At 51.1% G+C, this 15,458-nt stretch overlaps 1 protein-coding gene across 4 annotated transcripts in view; it reads right to left on the reverse strand.

Annotated features, from left to right (window-relative positions):
* Nucleotides 1–15,458, reverse strand: part of NFIC (nuclear factor I C) — a 74,650-nt gene that overhangs the window by 22,725 nt on the left and 36,467 nt on the right. For all 4 annotated transcript variants that reach the window (XM_070373946.1, XM_070373945.1, XM_070373944.1 and 1 more), the window contains exons 3-4: nucleotides 4,752–4,823; nucleotides 520–594 (exon numbers count right to left, since the gene is read on the reverse strand). In XM_070373946.1, coding sequence (XP_070230047.1) covers nucleotides 520–594; nucleotides 4,752–4,823 — 147 coding nt within the window. The remainder of the gene's footprint in view (nucleotides 1–519; nucleotides 595–4,751; nucleotides 4,824–15,458) is intronic.

The following is a 15,458-nucleotide window of genomic DNA, read 5'->3' on the forward strand; positions in this document are numbered from 1 at the left end:
AACCCAGGGATTGAACCCAGGTCTCCCACATTGCAGGTGGACTCCTTACCATCTGAGCCACCAGGGCTCCCTGAGGTGTGGATTTGAAATGGAGGTATCTGGGGGGTGGGTCCCGAAGCAGGTCCATAGGTAAGGCAAAAGGACAAGAGGCAAAGCGGATTGGGAAACCCTCTGGGGTCTCCTCCTTATGGAGTGAGGGAGGCCCCCAGGGGGGATGTTGGAGCGGAAGTTCGTTTGGCCCCTCCACCCAGCATCTAGAGTCCTTCCTGGGGAAGCGCATGTCAGCCTGACCTTGGACTCTGGAAAGGGCCTGGATACTGCCCTTCCTAGGAACCTTAGTTTAGTGATAGGGGTGGCTGGAGAGGACGAGGGGGAGTGGGGCAGGGATATGGGTTCCTTCTTCCTCCCTCCCTGAGTCCCTTTCCCCCTGGGAGCCCCCATCCCAAAGCTACGTCTTCTTCCTGACAGCTGCTCCCCTTCCCTGGCAAGTCCCAGAAGAGGGTGGGTGGGGACACTTACTCCGGGACACTTGGATGAGCTCAGTGACACTGAACACACCGGAGGTGACGAAGCTCTCCTGGAAGTCGGTGGTGTCTGGAAAAGAGACAGAGGACGGGGCTCAGCAGGCGTCTGGTTGAACCGTGTCTGTTACCTGACTTTGACACCTCTGGGCTGCCCAGACTCTGGGGTGCCTGACCAGGCACCCCCGTCTCCCCCATTCTCCTTGACCGCAGGGAGAGGATGGCTGTTTCAACCCCTCCAGGCTGAGGAGGAGTCCTCTGCCCTAACGCAGCTGGAGCAGATCTTCTTTCCTGAGTCTCTGCTCCATCCTTCTCAGCGCAGCTGCAGCCAGCCTCCTGTCCTCCAGCCTCCCAGCCTTCCTCCAGGGTCTTTGTGGCATGGTAGGCTGCACACATGAGTGGAGGCCAGACCTGGGTTCACATCCCAGCTAGGGTTCCCACTTTGGTGTGTGATTCTGGACAAGTCACTTTACCTCTTTGGTCTCAAAAGTGGGGACCATACACCCCATCAGCTTGGGTGATTGTGAGATATGAATGCTACAACCCAAGAGGGACCACCTCGGTCCTTTTGCCTCACTTATCGCCCCATGCAACACTGCAGTCTTTTAGCTTTCTGCTGCCAGGCTGAGAGCTCTGTGGCATTCCCAGTTCCTGGACCAGAACCTAGAAGACAGCAGGGGCTCAGAACCATGGGCTGAATGGAGGGTCCACAGGCAGCAGTTAAAATCTCCAGTGTGCCTAGACCCACTCCTGCCTAATTTAAAGGCAGTTTCACTGTTGCAGGGGCTGTCTGGACACTTGGACAGCCTCCTCTCCAGGAGGGGGTGGTTTAGACCCATTTCATGGATTTGGAAACTGAGGCTGGCCCCAAGAGGGCAGGAGCCCTGACCCACATGGAGAGCTGGGAGGGAACAGGCCTGTCCTGCCCAGAGACCCTCACAGGCAGGACCCACTCTCTCAGCAAGTGTTTCCCAGGCACTTCCTGTGTCTGCCTCCGAGCTGGACACTGGGGAAACCATGGGGAACAAGACTAACAGGGGCCACTGCTCTCCAGGACTCACAGTCTGGAGTGGGCAAAGGAAGCCACATAAGAGCAGGAAGTCAAAAACCCTTCTACATGAATGTTCACAGCAGCATGATTTACAGTAGCTGAAATCAGAGAACACCCAAATGTCCATCAGTGATAATGGATAGACAGAATGTGGTCCCTCCACACATGGGAGCATCACTCAGCCATGAAAAGGAGACAAGCCCTGACACTTGCCACCACATGGACGGACCCTGAGAGGACCCTGAGAACACGATGCTCAGTAAAAGAAGCAGACACAGAAGGACACACAAGGTGTGATTCCACTGATGGGAGAAGATCCAGAACAGGCCGATCCACAGACACTGAGAGTGGATGAGTGGTCACCTAAGGAAGGGGAGTAGCTAATGGAGGTGGGGTTGCTTTGGGAGTAATGAAAATGTTCTGGAACTAGACAGGTAATGTGTGCACAGTTTGGTGAATGTACTTAATACCACCGAACAGTGCATTTTAATATGGTTAAAATGATACATTTTATGTGTGTTGTACCACAATTTAAAAAAACTTTTAAAGATCATTAAGTCAAACATGAGCTGTGTCAGGGGGTAGCGAGGCAGGCAAGGTGGGGGAGCCTGATGGGGAAGAGACCTATTTTGCACAAAGGGCTCAGAGAAGGCTTCCCTGGGAGGGTAACATTCAACCAAGACATCAGGGTAGGGGTGGAAAAGAGAAATGTGAGTTTAAATTTGAGAAGTGCCCAGACAGCCCCTGGCACAGTGAAACTGCCTTGTGAGAAGTTGGCTGCCTTGATTAGGATGATCTTAAACTCAATGTTTTGCCACCTGCCTGTGGGCTACAATGTTCCCGGCAGTGGAGATGGCTTATGTAAAGGCCCTAGGGTTGGAACATAGGGCTTTTTTTTTTGGATGCACCACACAGCGTGTGGGGATTCCCTGGTAGCTCAGCTGGTAAATAATCCACCTGCAATGCAGGAGATCTGGTTCAATTCCTGGGTTGGGAAGATCTGCTGGAGAAGTGATAGGCTACCCACTCCAGTATTCTTGGGCTTCCCTAGTGGCTCAGCTGGTAAAGAATCGTCCTGCAATGCGGGAGACCTAGGTTTTATCCCTGGGTTGGAAAGATGCCCTGGAGGAGAGACTGGATACCCATTCCAGTATTCTGGCCTGTATAGTTCATGAGGTCGTAAACAGTTGGACATGACTGAGTGACTTTCACTTTCACACAGCATACGGAAAATATCTGACCAGGAATCGAACCCGCGTGCCCTGCAGTGGGAGCGTGGAACACTGGACCATCAGGGAAGTCCAAGTCCTTGGGGTGGGGATACACTTGGTGAATTGGAGGCTGACAGGGCTGGAGTTGAAGGAGCCGGGAGAGCGGTCAGAGTAGAGGTGGCAGCTCTCGGTTTCGAGGCGGTGGTGGGAGCAGTTCTTATCCAGGCCTCTAGGGGGCAGCACTAGCCGCAGGGAGCGCAGAGCCTTGGCGGGCTCCCCCGCTGTCCATCACTTAAGCCCCCTCCTTGCTTGCGAGCTTTGTGTCCACCATTTATTGAGCAATTACTGCCTGCCCAGGCCCATGATGGAAGGCTAGGACCACAACATTCCCGAGGAGGACAGGGCGGTGGCTCCCAGCGTCCAGGGGAAGTGGCCATGGCCATTTCCTGCTGACCCAGCTGGCCAGCTGCTGTCAGCACGCCCCTCCCCCCTCCCCCCACAGGGGTTTCCTGTTTGTGCAGCGCTCGCCCAGCTCCATCTCCAGGGGACTCCCTGGCGGGCGGGGAGGAAGTGACTTCCTCCACCAGACGCTGGAGCTCCCCGTGGGACCCGGCCAAACGCCGCAGCCCCCGCCGCCTGCCTCGAACATCTGGCTTGGAAGGAGGCACGTGGGGATCACAGGAGGCCAAGGAGGACTCAGGTCACAGATGGCCAGTGAGATGTGGCCCCGGGGCCTGTGAACCTCCTGGAACCATCCAGCCTCCCTGTGCATGCCTGTGACGGATGTTCCATGGGGGATGCCCTCATCCACCGGGTGTTTCTTCCCCTCTCCCTTTTCATCTCCCCTCTGTCCTGTCTCCTGGTGTACTATCTCTCTAGCTTCCCTTTTCCTTTCTGCTTTATCCCTCCTCTCCTTTTTTTTTTTTTTCTATCAATGTTTTTTGAGCATGTGCTGTGTACTGTGTCCTATTCTAGGTACTGAGGACAGGGCAGTGATCAAGACAAACACCTCTGCCCTTTAGGAGGGGATGTTCCACCAGGTGAGATAAGCAAACACATATGCAATCACTAAGCAGCTAAGCAAATACATACGCAATCACTAACTTCCTCTAAAGGAACTAAAACAGAGGGCTGGGATTGAGAGTGGCCAGGCGGCTTGAGCTAAGGAGCTCAGAGAAGATCTCTCTGAGAGGGAGGCATTTGAGCTAAGACTTGGGTGATCTGAGAGAGACAGAGCAGTTACCTGTCCAGACAGAGGGTACAGCCTGTGCAAAGGGCCTGGGACAGGCTGGTGCCTCGCATATTGGAGGAGAAGTGAGGAGGCCCCCTGTGGCTGGACCAGAGTGACAAGGGGCAGAGAAGGAGGAGGTGGGAGACGGAGGGCATGGGGCAGGTTGTACAGGGCCTCCTAGTCTGCAGGAAGGACTTGAGCTTTTACCCTGAGGGCTGTGGGTGGGGGAGGGGCAACACATGACTCAAGTGCTCACAGGAGCCCTCTGACCACTTCAGGGAAGACAACACTGTGACAGACAGGAGCCAGGGGATAGAGTAGAAGCAGGGCCTCTGCAGCTTCCAGAACCTTTCTGTCCTTCAGGTGTCTGCTCCCAGCCCTGAAGCAGGCAAATTCTCCTGCTTCCTATCCCCCCACCCCAACATGGAACTGACTTGTCCTACTTATTCATTGAACATCCTGTGAGACTGTTGGGGGAGCACCTCTGAGTCCAGATGCTGGAGTTCAGGGTCATGAGTTCCAACCCCAGCTCCCTGGATGCCCCTGGAAGGTTCATATGCCTCTTTGGGCCTCAGTCTCCTCCTCTGCAAAATAGAACAACAGCAGCACCTATTCCAGGAATGACTCAGGTACTCACACAGGACCACACAGAACCCACAAAGGGTGTTCCCAAAATTACTCCTAAATAAAAGATGGGAATGCAACCATGCCCTCCACCCCGCCACCTCCAGACTCACCCAGTGTGATGGGCTTGCTGTCCTCCTGGTCGGAGCCCATCCCTGCCCGGGGACTGCCACTCTGCTCTGCATCTGCAAAGAGAGGGAGGGGGAATTGGTGACGTTGCCACAGGGGTCCCCATCCCGAAGGAAGGAGGCGTCAGCCCAGCACTAACTGGGACCAGCACCATGGAGACAATGGTCTGGAGCATGGTGTTCCCTGGCTGCTGCCACAGAGGGTCATGGATGTCTTTCGTCACTCGGGTCACAGGTGAGAACCCAAGTGCAGGAGCTGGCTCAGTCATAGGAAGTGCTCTCTGAGCCTCAGTTTCCTCTTCTGTCAAGTAAGGATAACTCATTTAATCCTGCCTCCACTGTATGAGGTGGGAATCCTCATGCCCATTTTACAGATGGGAAAACTGAGGGCCAGACAGGTGAGTCCTTGACCCCTCAGGCCCACTCCCATCTTCCTCTGCCTTCAGAGTCCCAGGAGCCCAGCCCATGGTCTTAGGTTGCTATTCAGGGTCCCCAGAGAGGGGGCTGAGGGGCACATTTCCGCAGCTGTGATGTCCCCCTCCCCTGCCCAACTTGGGGGCTCCCTCCCACTCCGGCGCCTGCCCCCCCATCTTATCTAAAAATAATCAGGCTCCTTGGCAGCCGGGTGAAGCAGACAGACGCTGAGCTCAGCGTTATTGGCTCCGGAGAACTAGATGGAGGGCGAGTCACGCCAGCCCCCTCTGCAGTCCCCACCCCCACCCTCCACCCTGGGTTGGGGGCAGGGGAGCACTTGACCAAGCCCAGATGGACAGAACCCCTAGAGCCCTATTCATTTATGTCTCAGGTCAAGGACAAAGGTGGCCGGAAGCACCATCAAATGACGGAGAAAGAATCAGGCCCCTGCCACCTGCCATACTCCAAGCCCAGGGCTGTTCTCTGTGTGACCTCAGGCAAGTTGCTTACCTGCCCTGAGCCTCAGAGTTTTCTCTTTCAAATGTGTGAAAGCATTTCACAGGCCCGACTGGGTTGGCAGGAGGTGGCAAGGGGATATTAACAGTATATATTAAGCACTTAGGGCATATTGAGCTCTATATACATGGTAACATCTATCCCATTATTATTATTGTTATTTTTAAGTCCCTAAGATGACTGTAGATATGGTGCTTCGTTGTTCTCATTTCATACCTTCCCTTAAACCATTAAGAGCTACTTCTCTGGCATTATTAGTGTACCCATTTTATAGACAAGGAAATAGATGGTTAGAATGACGAAAAAGTGCCTGCACTATGCCCCTTGTTTTTTTGTTTTTTTTTTTTTACGGTAGTGTATCATTTTATTTTACTTACTTTTTAATCCCCCCCCCCACCCGCCAACCAGGGGAGCAACTTGTGGGGATCTTAGTTCCCTGGTCAGGGATCAAACCCATGGTCCTGGCAATGGAAGCACAGAATCCTAACTACTAGCCCACCAGGGAAGCCTCCCCTTGTTAATTTAATTCATACTCTGCACATGTATCCAGACGTGCAGCGCGACCAACATAAACTGCTTGGCATCTGCAGTTCGGTGCCTGAGTTCCCATCCCAGCTCTGGGAGCATCCGAGGCCACATGGTCCTGGGGAGGTCACTTCCCCTCCTGGGGCCTCAGTTCACCCAGGGTTGCTGGGGATAATAGTAATGATGACACTGCTCACAAGAGTTACTGAGCCCGCGCCATCTGCCTGGCGTGGAACCTGCAGCTTTGTACACACTGTGTGCTGAGCACCTGCTGGCAGCCAAGACCGTGGATGCTGTAAAAAGCCCAGGAGTGCCCCACCACCACCCCGCCTCCACGTCCCATCCACGACAGAAGCGCGTGCAGGCAGCCCTCCTTGGCTTGGCTGAGCAGCCCCCTGTGTGGCCAGCTCGGCTGGGCAAAGCTGGGCAGCAGCAAGGGGATTGTGCCCGGCTGGGCCCCACGCCCCATGGCAGCTCCCGGGCTGGGCAGCCAGCGGCCCCTTGGAGCCAGCCTATCCTGCTTGAATGGCCGCGTGGCTGGGCATGGGTGGCCACTGTTGGGAAGGGCCCAGCCTGGGCAGCCAGCCGTCGGGCTCCAGGCCTCGGGCACAGACCCTCTTCGAGAACCAATGCCCATACGGACTCAGCGGGCAGCGGTGCCCGACTGGCACTCAGGCGCCTACCGAAGGAGGTGGGGGTATTTCCCAAGTGCTGTCTGTGTGTTCCTGCTTTGGAACCAGGCAGCCGGGCACTGCGGGCCTCTCCCTGTGCCTCACTCCCCACATCTGTGAAATGGGCACCATTACAGCGTCTCCCTCAGAGCTGTGAGCCCTTCACCCACCAGAGGAGAGTTTCATTACTGTTGTTACTCTCTGGTTGTTTCTGCCTTGGGTGCCTTTACTTCCTATGGATTGAAAGCCATGGCGCTAGGCTATGGCTGGCTCTAGTCTGGCGCCCTTATCCTTTGCTCTTGACCTCAGGCCAGCCATATCATGTGTCTGAGCCTCACCTTCCTCATCTGTAAAATGAGGATTTAACACAACCCACTTCCCAGTGTTTGTCAGGTCTCCATGTCAGCTAATAACAATTGTAAAATGTTGGTGCCAAACCGACATTCAATACATGGTAGGTTTGGGGGACCTAAATGAGAGTGTGTTTTTAAGTTTCTTTCCTTTTTTTTTTCTTATGGAAGAAAAATTGGTTAAGGCCTTTCTTTCTTTTGACTGCACAGCATGCAGAATCTTAGTTCCCTGACCATGGACCAAAACCACACTTCCTGTAGGGGAAGCATGGAGTCTTAACCACGGGACCACCAGGGAAGTCCTTTTAATTTAGGTTTCTAATTGATCATTGCTAAAATTTAGAAATGGAATTGGTTTGGGGGTGTTAAGCTTGTTGGAGAAGGAAATGATAACTCATTCCAGTAGTCTTGCCTGAGAAATCCCATGGACAGAGGAGCCTGGCGGGCTATAGTCCACGGGGTTGCAAAAGAATCCAACATGATTTAGTGACTAAACAACAACAACATTTTGTATCCTGCAACCTTGCTGAATTCACGTATTAGTCCTAAGACTCCACGCCCTTTTTTTTTTTTAATAGATTGCTAGGGATTATCTGTGTAGACAATTGTATCACTTGCAAGCAGAGCTAATTTTATTTTTTCCTTCCCAATCAGTATGCCTTGATTTTTTTTCTTGCCTTATTGCGCTGGCTAGGCCTTCCAAACAGAGAAGGAAATGGCACCCCACTCCAGTACTCTTGCCTGGAAACTCCCATGGACGGAGGAGCCTGGTAGGCTGCAGTCCATGGGGTCACTAAGGGTCAGACACGACTGAGTGACTTCACTTTCACTTTTCACTTTCATGCATTGGAGAAGGAAATGGCAACTCACTCCAGTGTTCTTGCCTGGAGAATCCCAGGGATGGGGGATCCTGGTGGACTGAGGTCGATGGGCTCGCACAGAATAGGACACGACTGAAGTGACTTGGCAGCAGTAGCAGCAACAGGCCTTCCAAAACCCTGTCGACTACAAGTAGTGGGAGCAGGTGTCCTCGTCTTGCTTTTAACCTTAGAGGAAACCCATTCAGTCTCTCACCGCTAAGAACTATGTTAGCTGTGGGTTTCTGCAAATTCCTTTACTGGGTTGAAAAAGCTCATTCCCCCGCCCCCCGCCCCCCCTGCCACCCCCTCCCCTGCCTCTCTTTCTCTCTGTTTCCTATACTCCTGGGAGTTTTTTTTAATTTAAATAAGTATAGTTTCTAAATTATATGATGCTATACTTATATGACATCTCATTAAAAAAATTTTAATTGACTTTTAGATTGTTTTGAAATATACATTACATGTACTCTTCCATTTAACTGTTTCTCAGTGTACAGCTTAGTGGCACTAAGTAAATTCAGACTGTCTTGTGACCATTCCACCATCTATCTCCAGAACTTCCTTATCTTCTCAAACTGAAACTCTGTTCCCATGAAACACTGACTCTCTGTCCCCTACCCCAACCCCTGGCCCCCACCATCTACTTGTTATCTCCATAGATTTGACTCCTTCTGTGTCTGGCTTCTCTCACTGAGCATCACGTCCTCTGAGGTTCATCTACATTGTAGCAGGTGTCAGAACCTCCTTCATTTCTATTATGCCATCTTATTTTTAACCATCCCTAAAAACCTCAAACTATTTCTCACCCACCTGCTGACCACTTGCCAGTCATTTGGCTTCTGGAAACTCCAAATCTTCTGGAGCTGTCCAGTGTGGGAGCCCTGAGCAACGTGTGACTTGAAATTTAAATCGGCTAAACTGAAATTAAATGCAATTTTCAGGACTTCAGCCATGCCAGTTACCTTTCAATACTGGACAAACACACTTGGTCAGTGTGTTGAATTGGCCAGCACTGAACATGCCATCATCACAGAAAGTTCTATCAGGCTGAGCTGCTCTGGATATTTCCATGAAAAATCAGAAAAAGAGCACAGATAATTCTTCCACCTCCTTTCTACTTAGAGACCCAGAGTGGATAATGCCTAAAGGCTGGCTAATGTCTGACATCCCAGTCCCCAAGTGGGCAGCTTTCATTTGTTGAGCTTTTACTGTGTTATGAGCTTCATGGCACTATCTGACTAAATCTACCCAGTTGATGAGGTTTGTAAACTGAGTCCCAGCTCAGAGAGTCTATATTTCGAAGTTGATGTCTATGGAAAGAAATTGCCTAGCACAGAGGGACTTGACTAGGACATTCCTGCTCCCCAAGACGATGTCTGGGGACATCTGTAGTTGTCATGACAGGGGAAGGAGCTCCTGGTATTGAGGGGTTGGGCCAGGGATGCTGGCCTGGGAGAATCCCACCGAGAGTTGCCCAGTCTCTGATGTCTGGATTGGGGAGGGAGTCCAGTCCAGATCCAACCATTCTCAGTAGAAGCAAAAACTGGCTCTTGGGGCAGGGAGGGGGCTAAAAATTTATCTTTTTTTAAATAAAACACAGATATATAGACATAGATACAATATATAAATAAATATATAATATACCTGTGCTATTAAAATTTCATGAGGTTCACTGATTAGGGAAAAATCTGTCTAAAAAGGCTTTTTGTGTGTGTGCTAAATCGCTTCAGTCTTTTCCAACTCTTTGTGACCCCGTGGACTGTTGCCCACCAGGCTCCCCTGTCTATGGGATTCTCCTGGCAAGAATACTGGAGTGGGCTGCCATGCCCTCCTCCAGGGGATCTTCCCGACCCAGGGATCAAACCTACAGGTTCTTTACCACTAGTGCCACCTGGGAAGCCCAAAAAGACTCTTTAGGGGGAGGTAATAATGAAAGAAAAGTGTCCCGTACAATTTTAAAGGGCTGTCAAAAGAGAAAGAATATGCAGCAGAAACCGTAAGTGACCTACGTGGTCTGAAGCATTTACTTTATTCCAAGTCTGCCAACTTCTGCTGTGAGTCCTCGCACAAGTGCCTGACATCTCTGAGCCTCCATCTCCTCATCTGTGAATCAGGGCTGAACTGCACTACTGTTAACCTCTCTCCTTTGAGCACTTGGCAAATTGACTGCCAAGCACCTCTGGGTGCCGCCTGTCTGGGGGAACACAGCAACAAACAAGAGGAGCAAAATTCTCTGCCCTCATGGTACTGATGTCCTAATGGTGGAGTGCCAGGCAATCAACAAGGAAGCAGATTAACCAGGAGTATATAATTTCAGCTGGGTCAGGTGCAAGGGAGGTCATTCAACCCAGAGATGAGAGTGGCAGCCCCTGGTGGGTGAAGGGCTATGACTGGAGCTCCTGGGAGGGTCATCAAGCCCACATCATGTGAAACGGTACATTCCAGTAATTAATACTTAGTGAGTCACCCCTTTAGCTGTGTTGGGAATGCATATTTCACCTCCACTGACTCGTCTAATCTTTGAAACTCTCCCAGGAGGGATGTGTGGTAATCACCCCCATTTTCCAGATGGGGAAACTGAGGCACAAAGCGAGGTGGCGACATACGCAAACTCACACAACACCAGGTGGCAGCAATGGGACCTGGGGTCAACGCCCAGACACCCTGAGGCCTCACGTTTGGGTCCGTGGAGGGACTAGGAGGGATCCAGTGGGGGCCCTTGGAGGGGGGCTCAGAACAGACAGAACCCCTTCTTTGTTAGTAGTTTGGGGTCGATTCCCCCGTGTTTGAACCCTGTTGTCTGACCAGATAAAGCCCCTAGCTGGGGGTCCCTTGATGCTCAGCTTTTTCCAAAGTTCTTTCTGTTACTAAATGTGGTGTTGGGACAGCTGGGGGCAGTGAGGAACAGCCATTTCACTTATGCCAACAAGCCCCTCATGGGAGAAGAGCCCCCAGACCCTAATGTCCATGGGAGCAGATGCCCCAGACCCTGCTGCATGGGTCAAGGAAATTTCAGAGCACCCTCACCTCACTGAGCAGAGAGCTAAGGTGTAGAGTGAGAAGATAGGAGATGATGATGCTAAATAATAATAATAATAATAAAATATTGGCAACAACCAAGCACAGACAGCCTACCAAAGGCCAGGTGGCAGGCTGTGCATTTGACAGTCCTGTCTAACACCCTGCAGCAATCCTTGACTGAGGCTGACAACCACACGTGACCCAGAGAGGGTAAGTAAGTTACCCAAGGTCACATAGCAAGGAAAGCCGATGGGCCAACCCGGATTTATGTGCTCCTCTCTTAAAGAACCTATCCGTAGAAAGCCATCATTTAAAGAGATACATGCACCTCAGTGTTCACAGCAGCACTATTTACAACAGCCAGTACAGGGAAACCACCGAAGTGTCCACAGACAGATGAGTGGGTAAAGACCATGTCGGGTATATACACAAGGCAATACCATCTGGCCATGAAAAGAATGAAGCAAATGCCACGTGCAGCAGCCTGGATGGACCTAGAGATCATCACACCAAGTGAAGTCAGACACAGAAAGACAAATATCGAATGATGTCACTCACATGCGGAATCTAATATAAAAGATGATATAAATGAACTTAATTTACAAAACAGAAACAGATTTCAAAAATAAAATTATGGTTACCAAAGGAGAAACGTGATGGGGAGGAATAAATTAGGAGTCTGGGATTAACATACACCGTGAGTGCAAGAGTGCTAAGTCACTTCAGCCCTGTCTGACTCTTGGCGACCCTGTGGACCGTAGCCCGCCAGGCTCCTCTGTCTATGTGATTCTCCAGGCAAGGATTCTGGAGTGGGTTGCCATGCCCTCCTCCAGGGGATCTTCCTGACCCAGGGATCAAACCAGCATCTCTTAGGTCTCCTGAATTGGCAGGTGGGTTCTTTACCACTAGCACCACCTGAAAAGCCTTAACTTATGCACGAGTATATATAAAATAGATACACAACAAGGACCTACTGAATAACACAGGAAACTGTACTCAATATTCTATAATAACCTATATGGGCAACAAATCTGAAAATAACAGATACATGCAAATGTATAACTGAATTGCTTTGCTGTACCTTTGAAACTAATACAACACTGTAAATCAACTATTCTCCAGTAACATTTATTTTTAGAAAGAGGGGGCCAGGGGAAACATCCTTGAATGTCTCATTGAATTTTATATCATGTCGATTGCTGGCTTTAAGACATTTGCCTGTTGACAAGCTTTCTCCTGACCTGCTGCTGTCCCTGGAGTCCCCCACTGCCCATCCCCGAAGACGTGATTTTCTGCAGCCCCACTCAGATCAGACGTTCGATCTGGCACTTGGTGCTGCTCAGATTACATTCCAGACTGTGTGAGAAAAACGTGGACACTCCAGAGAAGTACCACAGAACCAAAATGCACATTCTTGACCTGGGGAGTGGGGCACCTACAGGGGTCCCTTGGGTGTCCACAGACTCCACCTGACCCTGGGGTTTGTAGTCAAAAAGCCTGAGCCTTGCTGTGGGCCTCTTGGGCAGCTGTGGGACTCCTCAGAGTCTTTCAGGCACCCTGGGGTCATGAAAAACAGGCTGTGGGGCCCAAACTTGTATGATCCTGGAGCATGTTTTAGAAGCTGGAGTCCTGGAGCCCTCCTGTGTTGGAGACTCAGCCCTGACACAAGTTGGCCTGTGACCTCGGATGAATCAGGCCTCTCTCCCTCTGAGCCTCAGTTTTCCCCATCTATAAAGTGGGCTTTCTCTGTTGCTGCCTTACTTTATATGGGTGTGAGGCTCAAATCAGAGGAGACTCAGGAGGGGAGGGGTCCATCACAGTCTAAAGGATAAATACTGTTTGTGTGACAGCATATTTCCAAGCTCAGAAGTTACATGAACTTTGTCCCTCCTCTGCCCACAGCCCTCCAGGGCTCTCACCTCCCTCGGGGTAAAAGCCCGAGTCCTCCTTGTGGCTCATAGGCCCTGCACGACCTGCCCCATCCCCTCTCTCCCCTCCCCTTCTACTGTTCTCCTCATCGCTCACTCTGTTCCGGCCACACAGGCCTCCTGGCTGTTCCTCCAACATTGTCCTGCCCCAGGGCCTTTGCACCGGCTGTGTCCACTGCCTAGAACACTGTTCCATCTGTATCTACGTGGCTCACATTCTCTCCTCTCTCTGGGACCTTCCTGAAAGGTTTCTTCTCTGAGAGACACTCAAAGCTCTCCAGCACCATTCCCAAAGCGCAGCTAACCATGCTCATGCTAGTATAAGTGAGACTGGCCCTGGACAGACAGCGGATGTGTCTCAAGCGACACCCTGGCTTGGCCTGGCACCAGTTCTCTCGACTTCCCAGGTTCGCGGGGTGTTTGTCGGCAGCCGGAACGTCATCACCTCCCGTGGCCTTTCCTTCAAACAAACACATGATCACAGCGGCAACAGAAATGTAAACTGGATCCCATTGACAGCGTGTACAAACTGTTCTTTCCTGTCCGTGGCCACGAGCCCAAATTTGGTCTGTCCTAGCCCGTGACAAAGGCGCCGCCATGGCCTCCGGTCCAGCCCTTCCCGCCCTGGAGCACCCACCCCCCTCTGCACCAAACAACTCTTGCTACTATCCTGGTGGCTGAGACTCCAGCAGTTCCTAACTGGGAGGTCCAGACACCGCCCCGGCATTCATCTCCCAGATGTTTACTGACCACCTATGCTTGCTGGGCACTGGGGAAGTGGCAGGGAGCCAAGGGAGGGGAGACAGACAGGAAGTGACCCAACAGAAGGAGACCAAGATAATTTCGCTGGTTCTAAGTTCCACCGAGGCAATAAAGCTGGGTCAGGGAACAGAGAATGGCTGGTGGGGGCGGAGGTGACTTTTAACCAAAAAGTCAGGCAAAAACTCTTTATAAAGACATAGGGAAGGGAAGGAGCCAGCTGTGTGGAGAGCTGAGGGCAGATGGCACGGCAAGTGCAAAGGCCCTGGGGCAGGAACAAATACAGGATGTTTGAGGAACAGAGCATCTGGCCCAAACGCAGTACACAAAGCCAGGAGACCTCAGGCCACTCAGGGCACCACCCCCCATCCTGGGCCCTGTGGGAAGCTTTGATTTTGGTTGCAAGGGTGATGACTGGATCTACGTTACATTTTATTTTATTTTATTTTTTTTTTTTTAATTTTAAAAAAATTTCAAAATTATACATGTGTTCCCCATCCTGAACCCTCCTCCCTCCTCCCTCCCCATACCATCCCTCTGGGTCGTCCCAGTGCACCAGCCCCAAGCATCCAGCATCGTGCATTGAACCTGGACTGGCATCTTGTTTCATACATGACATTTCACATGTTTCAATGCCATTCTCCCAAATCTTCCCACCCTCTCCCTCTCCCACAGAGTCCATAAGTCCATTTAGAAAGATGGTAACGATAACCCTGTATACGAGACAGCAAAAGAGACACTGATGTATAGAACAGGCTTACGTTACATTTTAAAACGTCTCTGGCTATGAGGATGTGGAGAAATTGGAACCCTCGTGCATTGCTGGTGGGAACATAAGATGGTGCGGCCGTGGTGGAAAACAGCTTGGTGCAGGTCCCTCCAAAAGTTAAACATAGAATCACCATGTGACCCATGCCTATGTCTATACCCCAAAGAACTGAAAACAGGGCTCAAGCAGATACTTGCCCACCCATGTTCACAGCAGCTAGACTCAGAGAAGTCAAAAGACAGAAACACACCAAGAGTCCATCAAAGCACAAAGGATAAACAAATTGTGGTCCAGCCACGAAATGGAATATTACTCAGCCTTAAAAAAGGAAGGAGGTTCTGGCACCTGCTACAATGTGGAAGGACCTTGAAGACGTGATGCTTATAAGAGAAGCCAGACACAAAAGGACAAATACTGTCTGGTTCCACTCATACGAGGTCCTAGAGGAGTCAGATTCACATAGAGAGGAAGTAGATGGTGGGGCCAGGGGCTGGGGGAGGGGAAAGGAGTGAATGTTCAATGGGGACAGAGTTTCAGTTTCGGAAGATGAGAAAGTTCCGGAGATGATGGTGGGGATGATTGCAGGACAGTGTGAACAGGCTTAATACCGCTGAGCTACGCACTCATAAATGGTTAAGACAGTGAACTTTATATTATATATATATTTACCATAATAAAGCAAACACGCATTAAATCTGGCTGCTCAGTGATTTCTGCACTCTCAGAGGCTGGAAGTCCAGGGAGGAGGGGCGGACAAGGATCCCAGTGGGCATAACAGCTTGGCCTAGGGTAACAGCCAGGGGTGGACAGAGTGGGTCACACTTAATTCATCTTTTGGATGTAGAAAGGACAGGACTTGCTGAAACTATGATTACACCC

Source organism: Bos mutus, chromosome 7, assembly GCF_027580195.1.
Source record: "Bos mutus isolate GX-2022 chromosome 7, NWIPB_WYAK_1.1, whole genome shotgun sequence".
NCBI lineage: Eukaryota > Metazoa > Chordata > Mammalia > Artiodactyla > Bovidae > Bos > Bos mutus.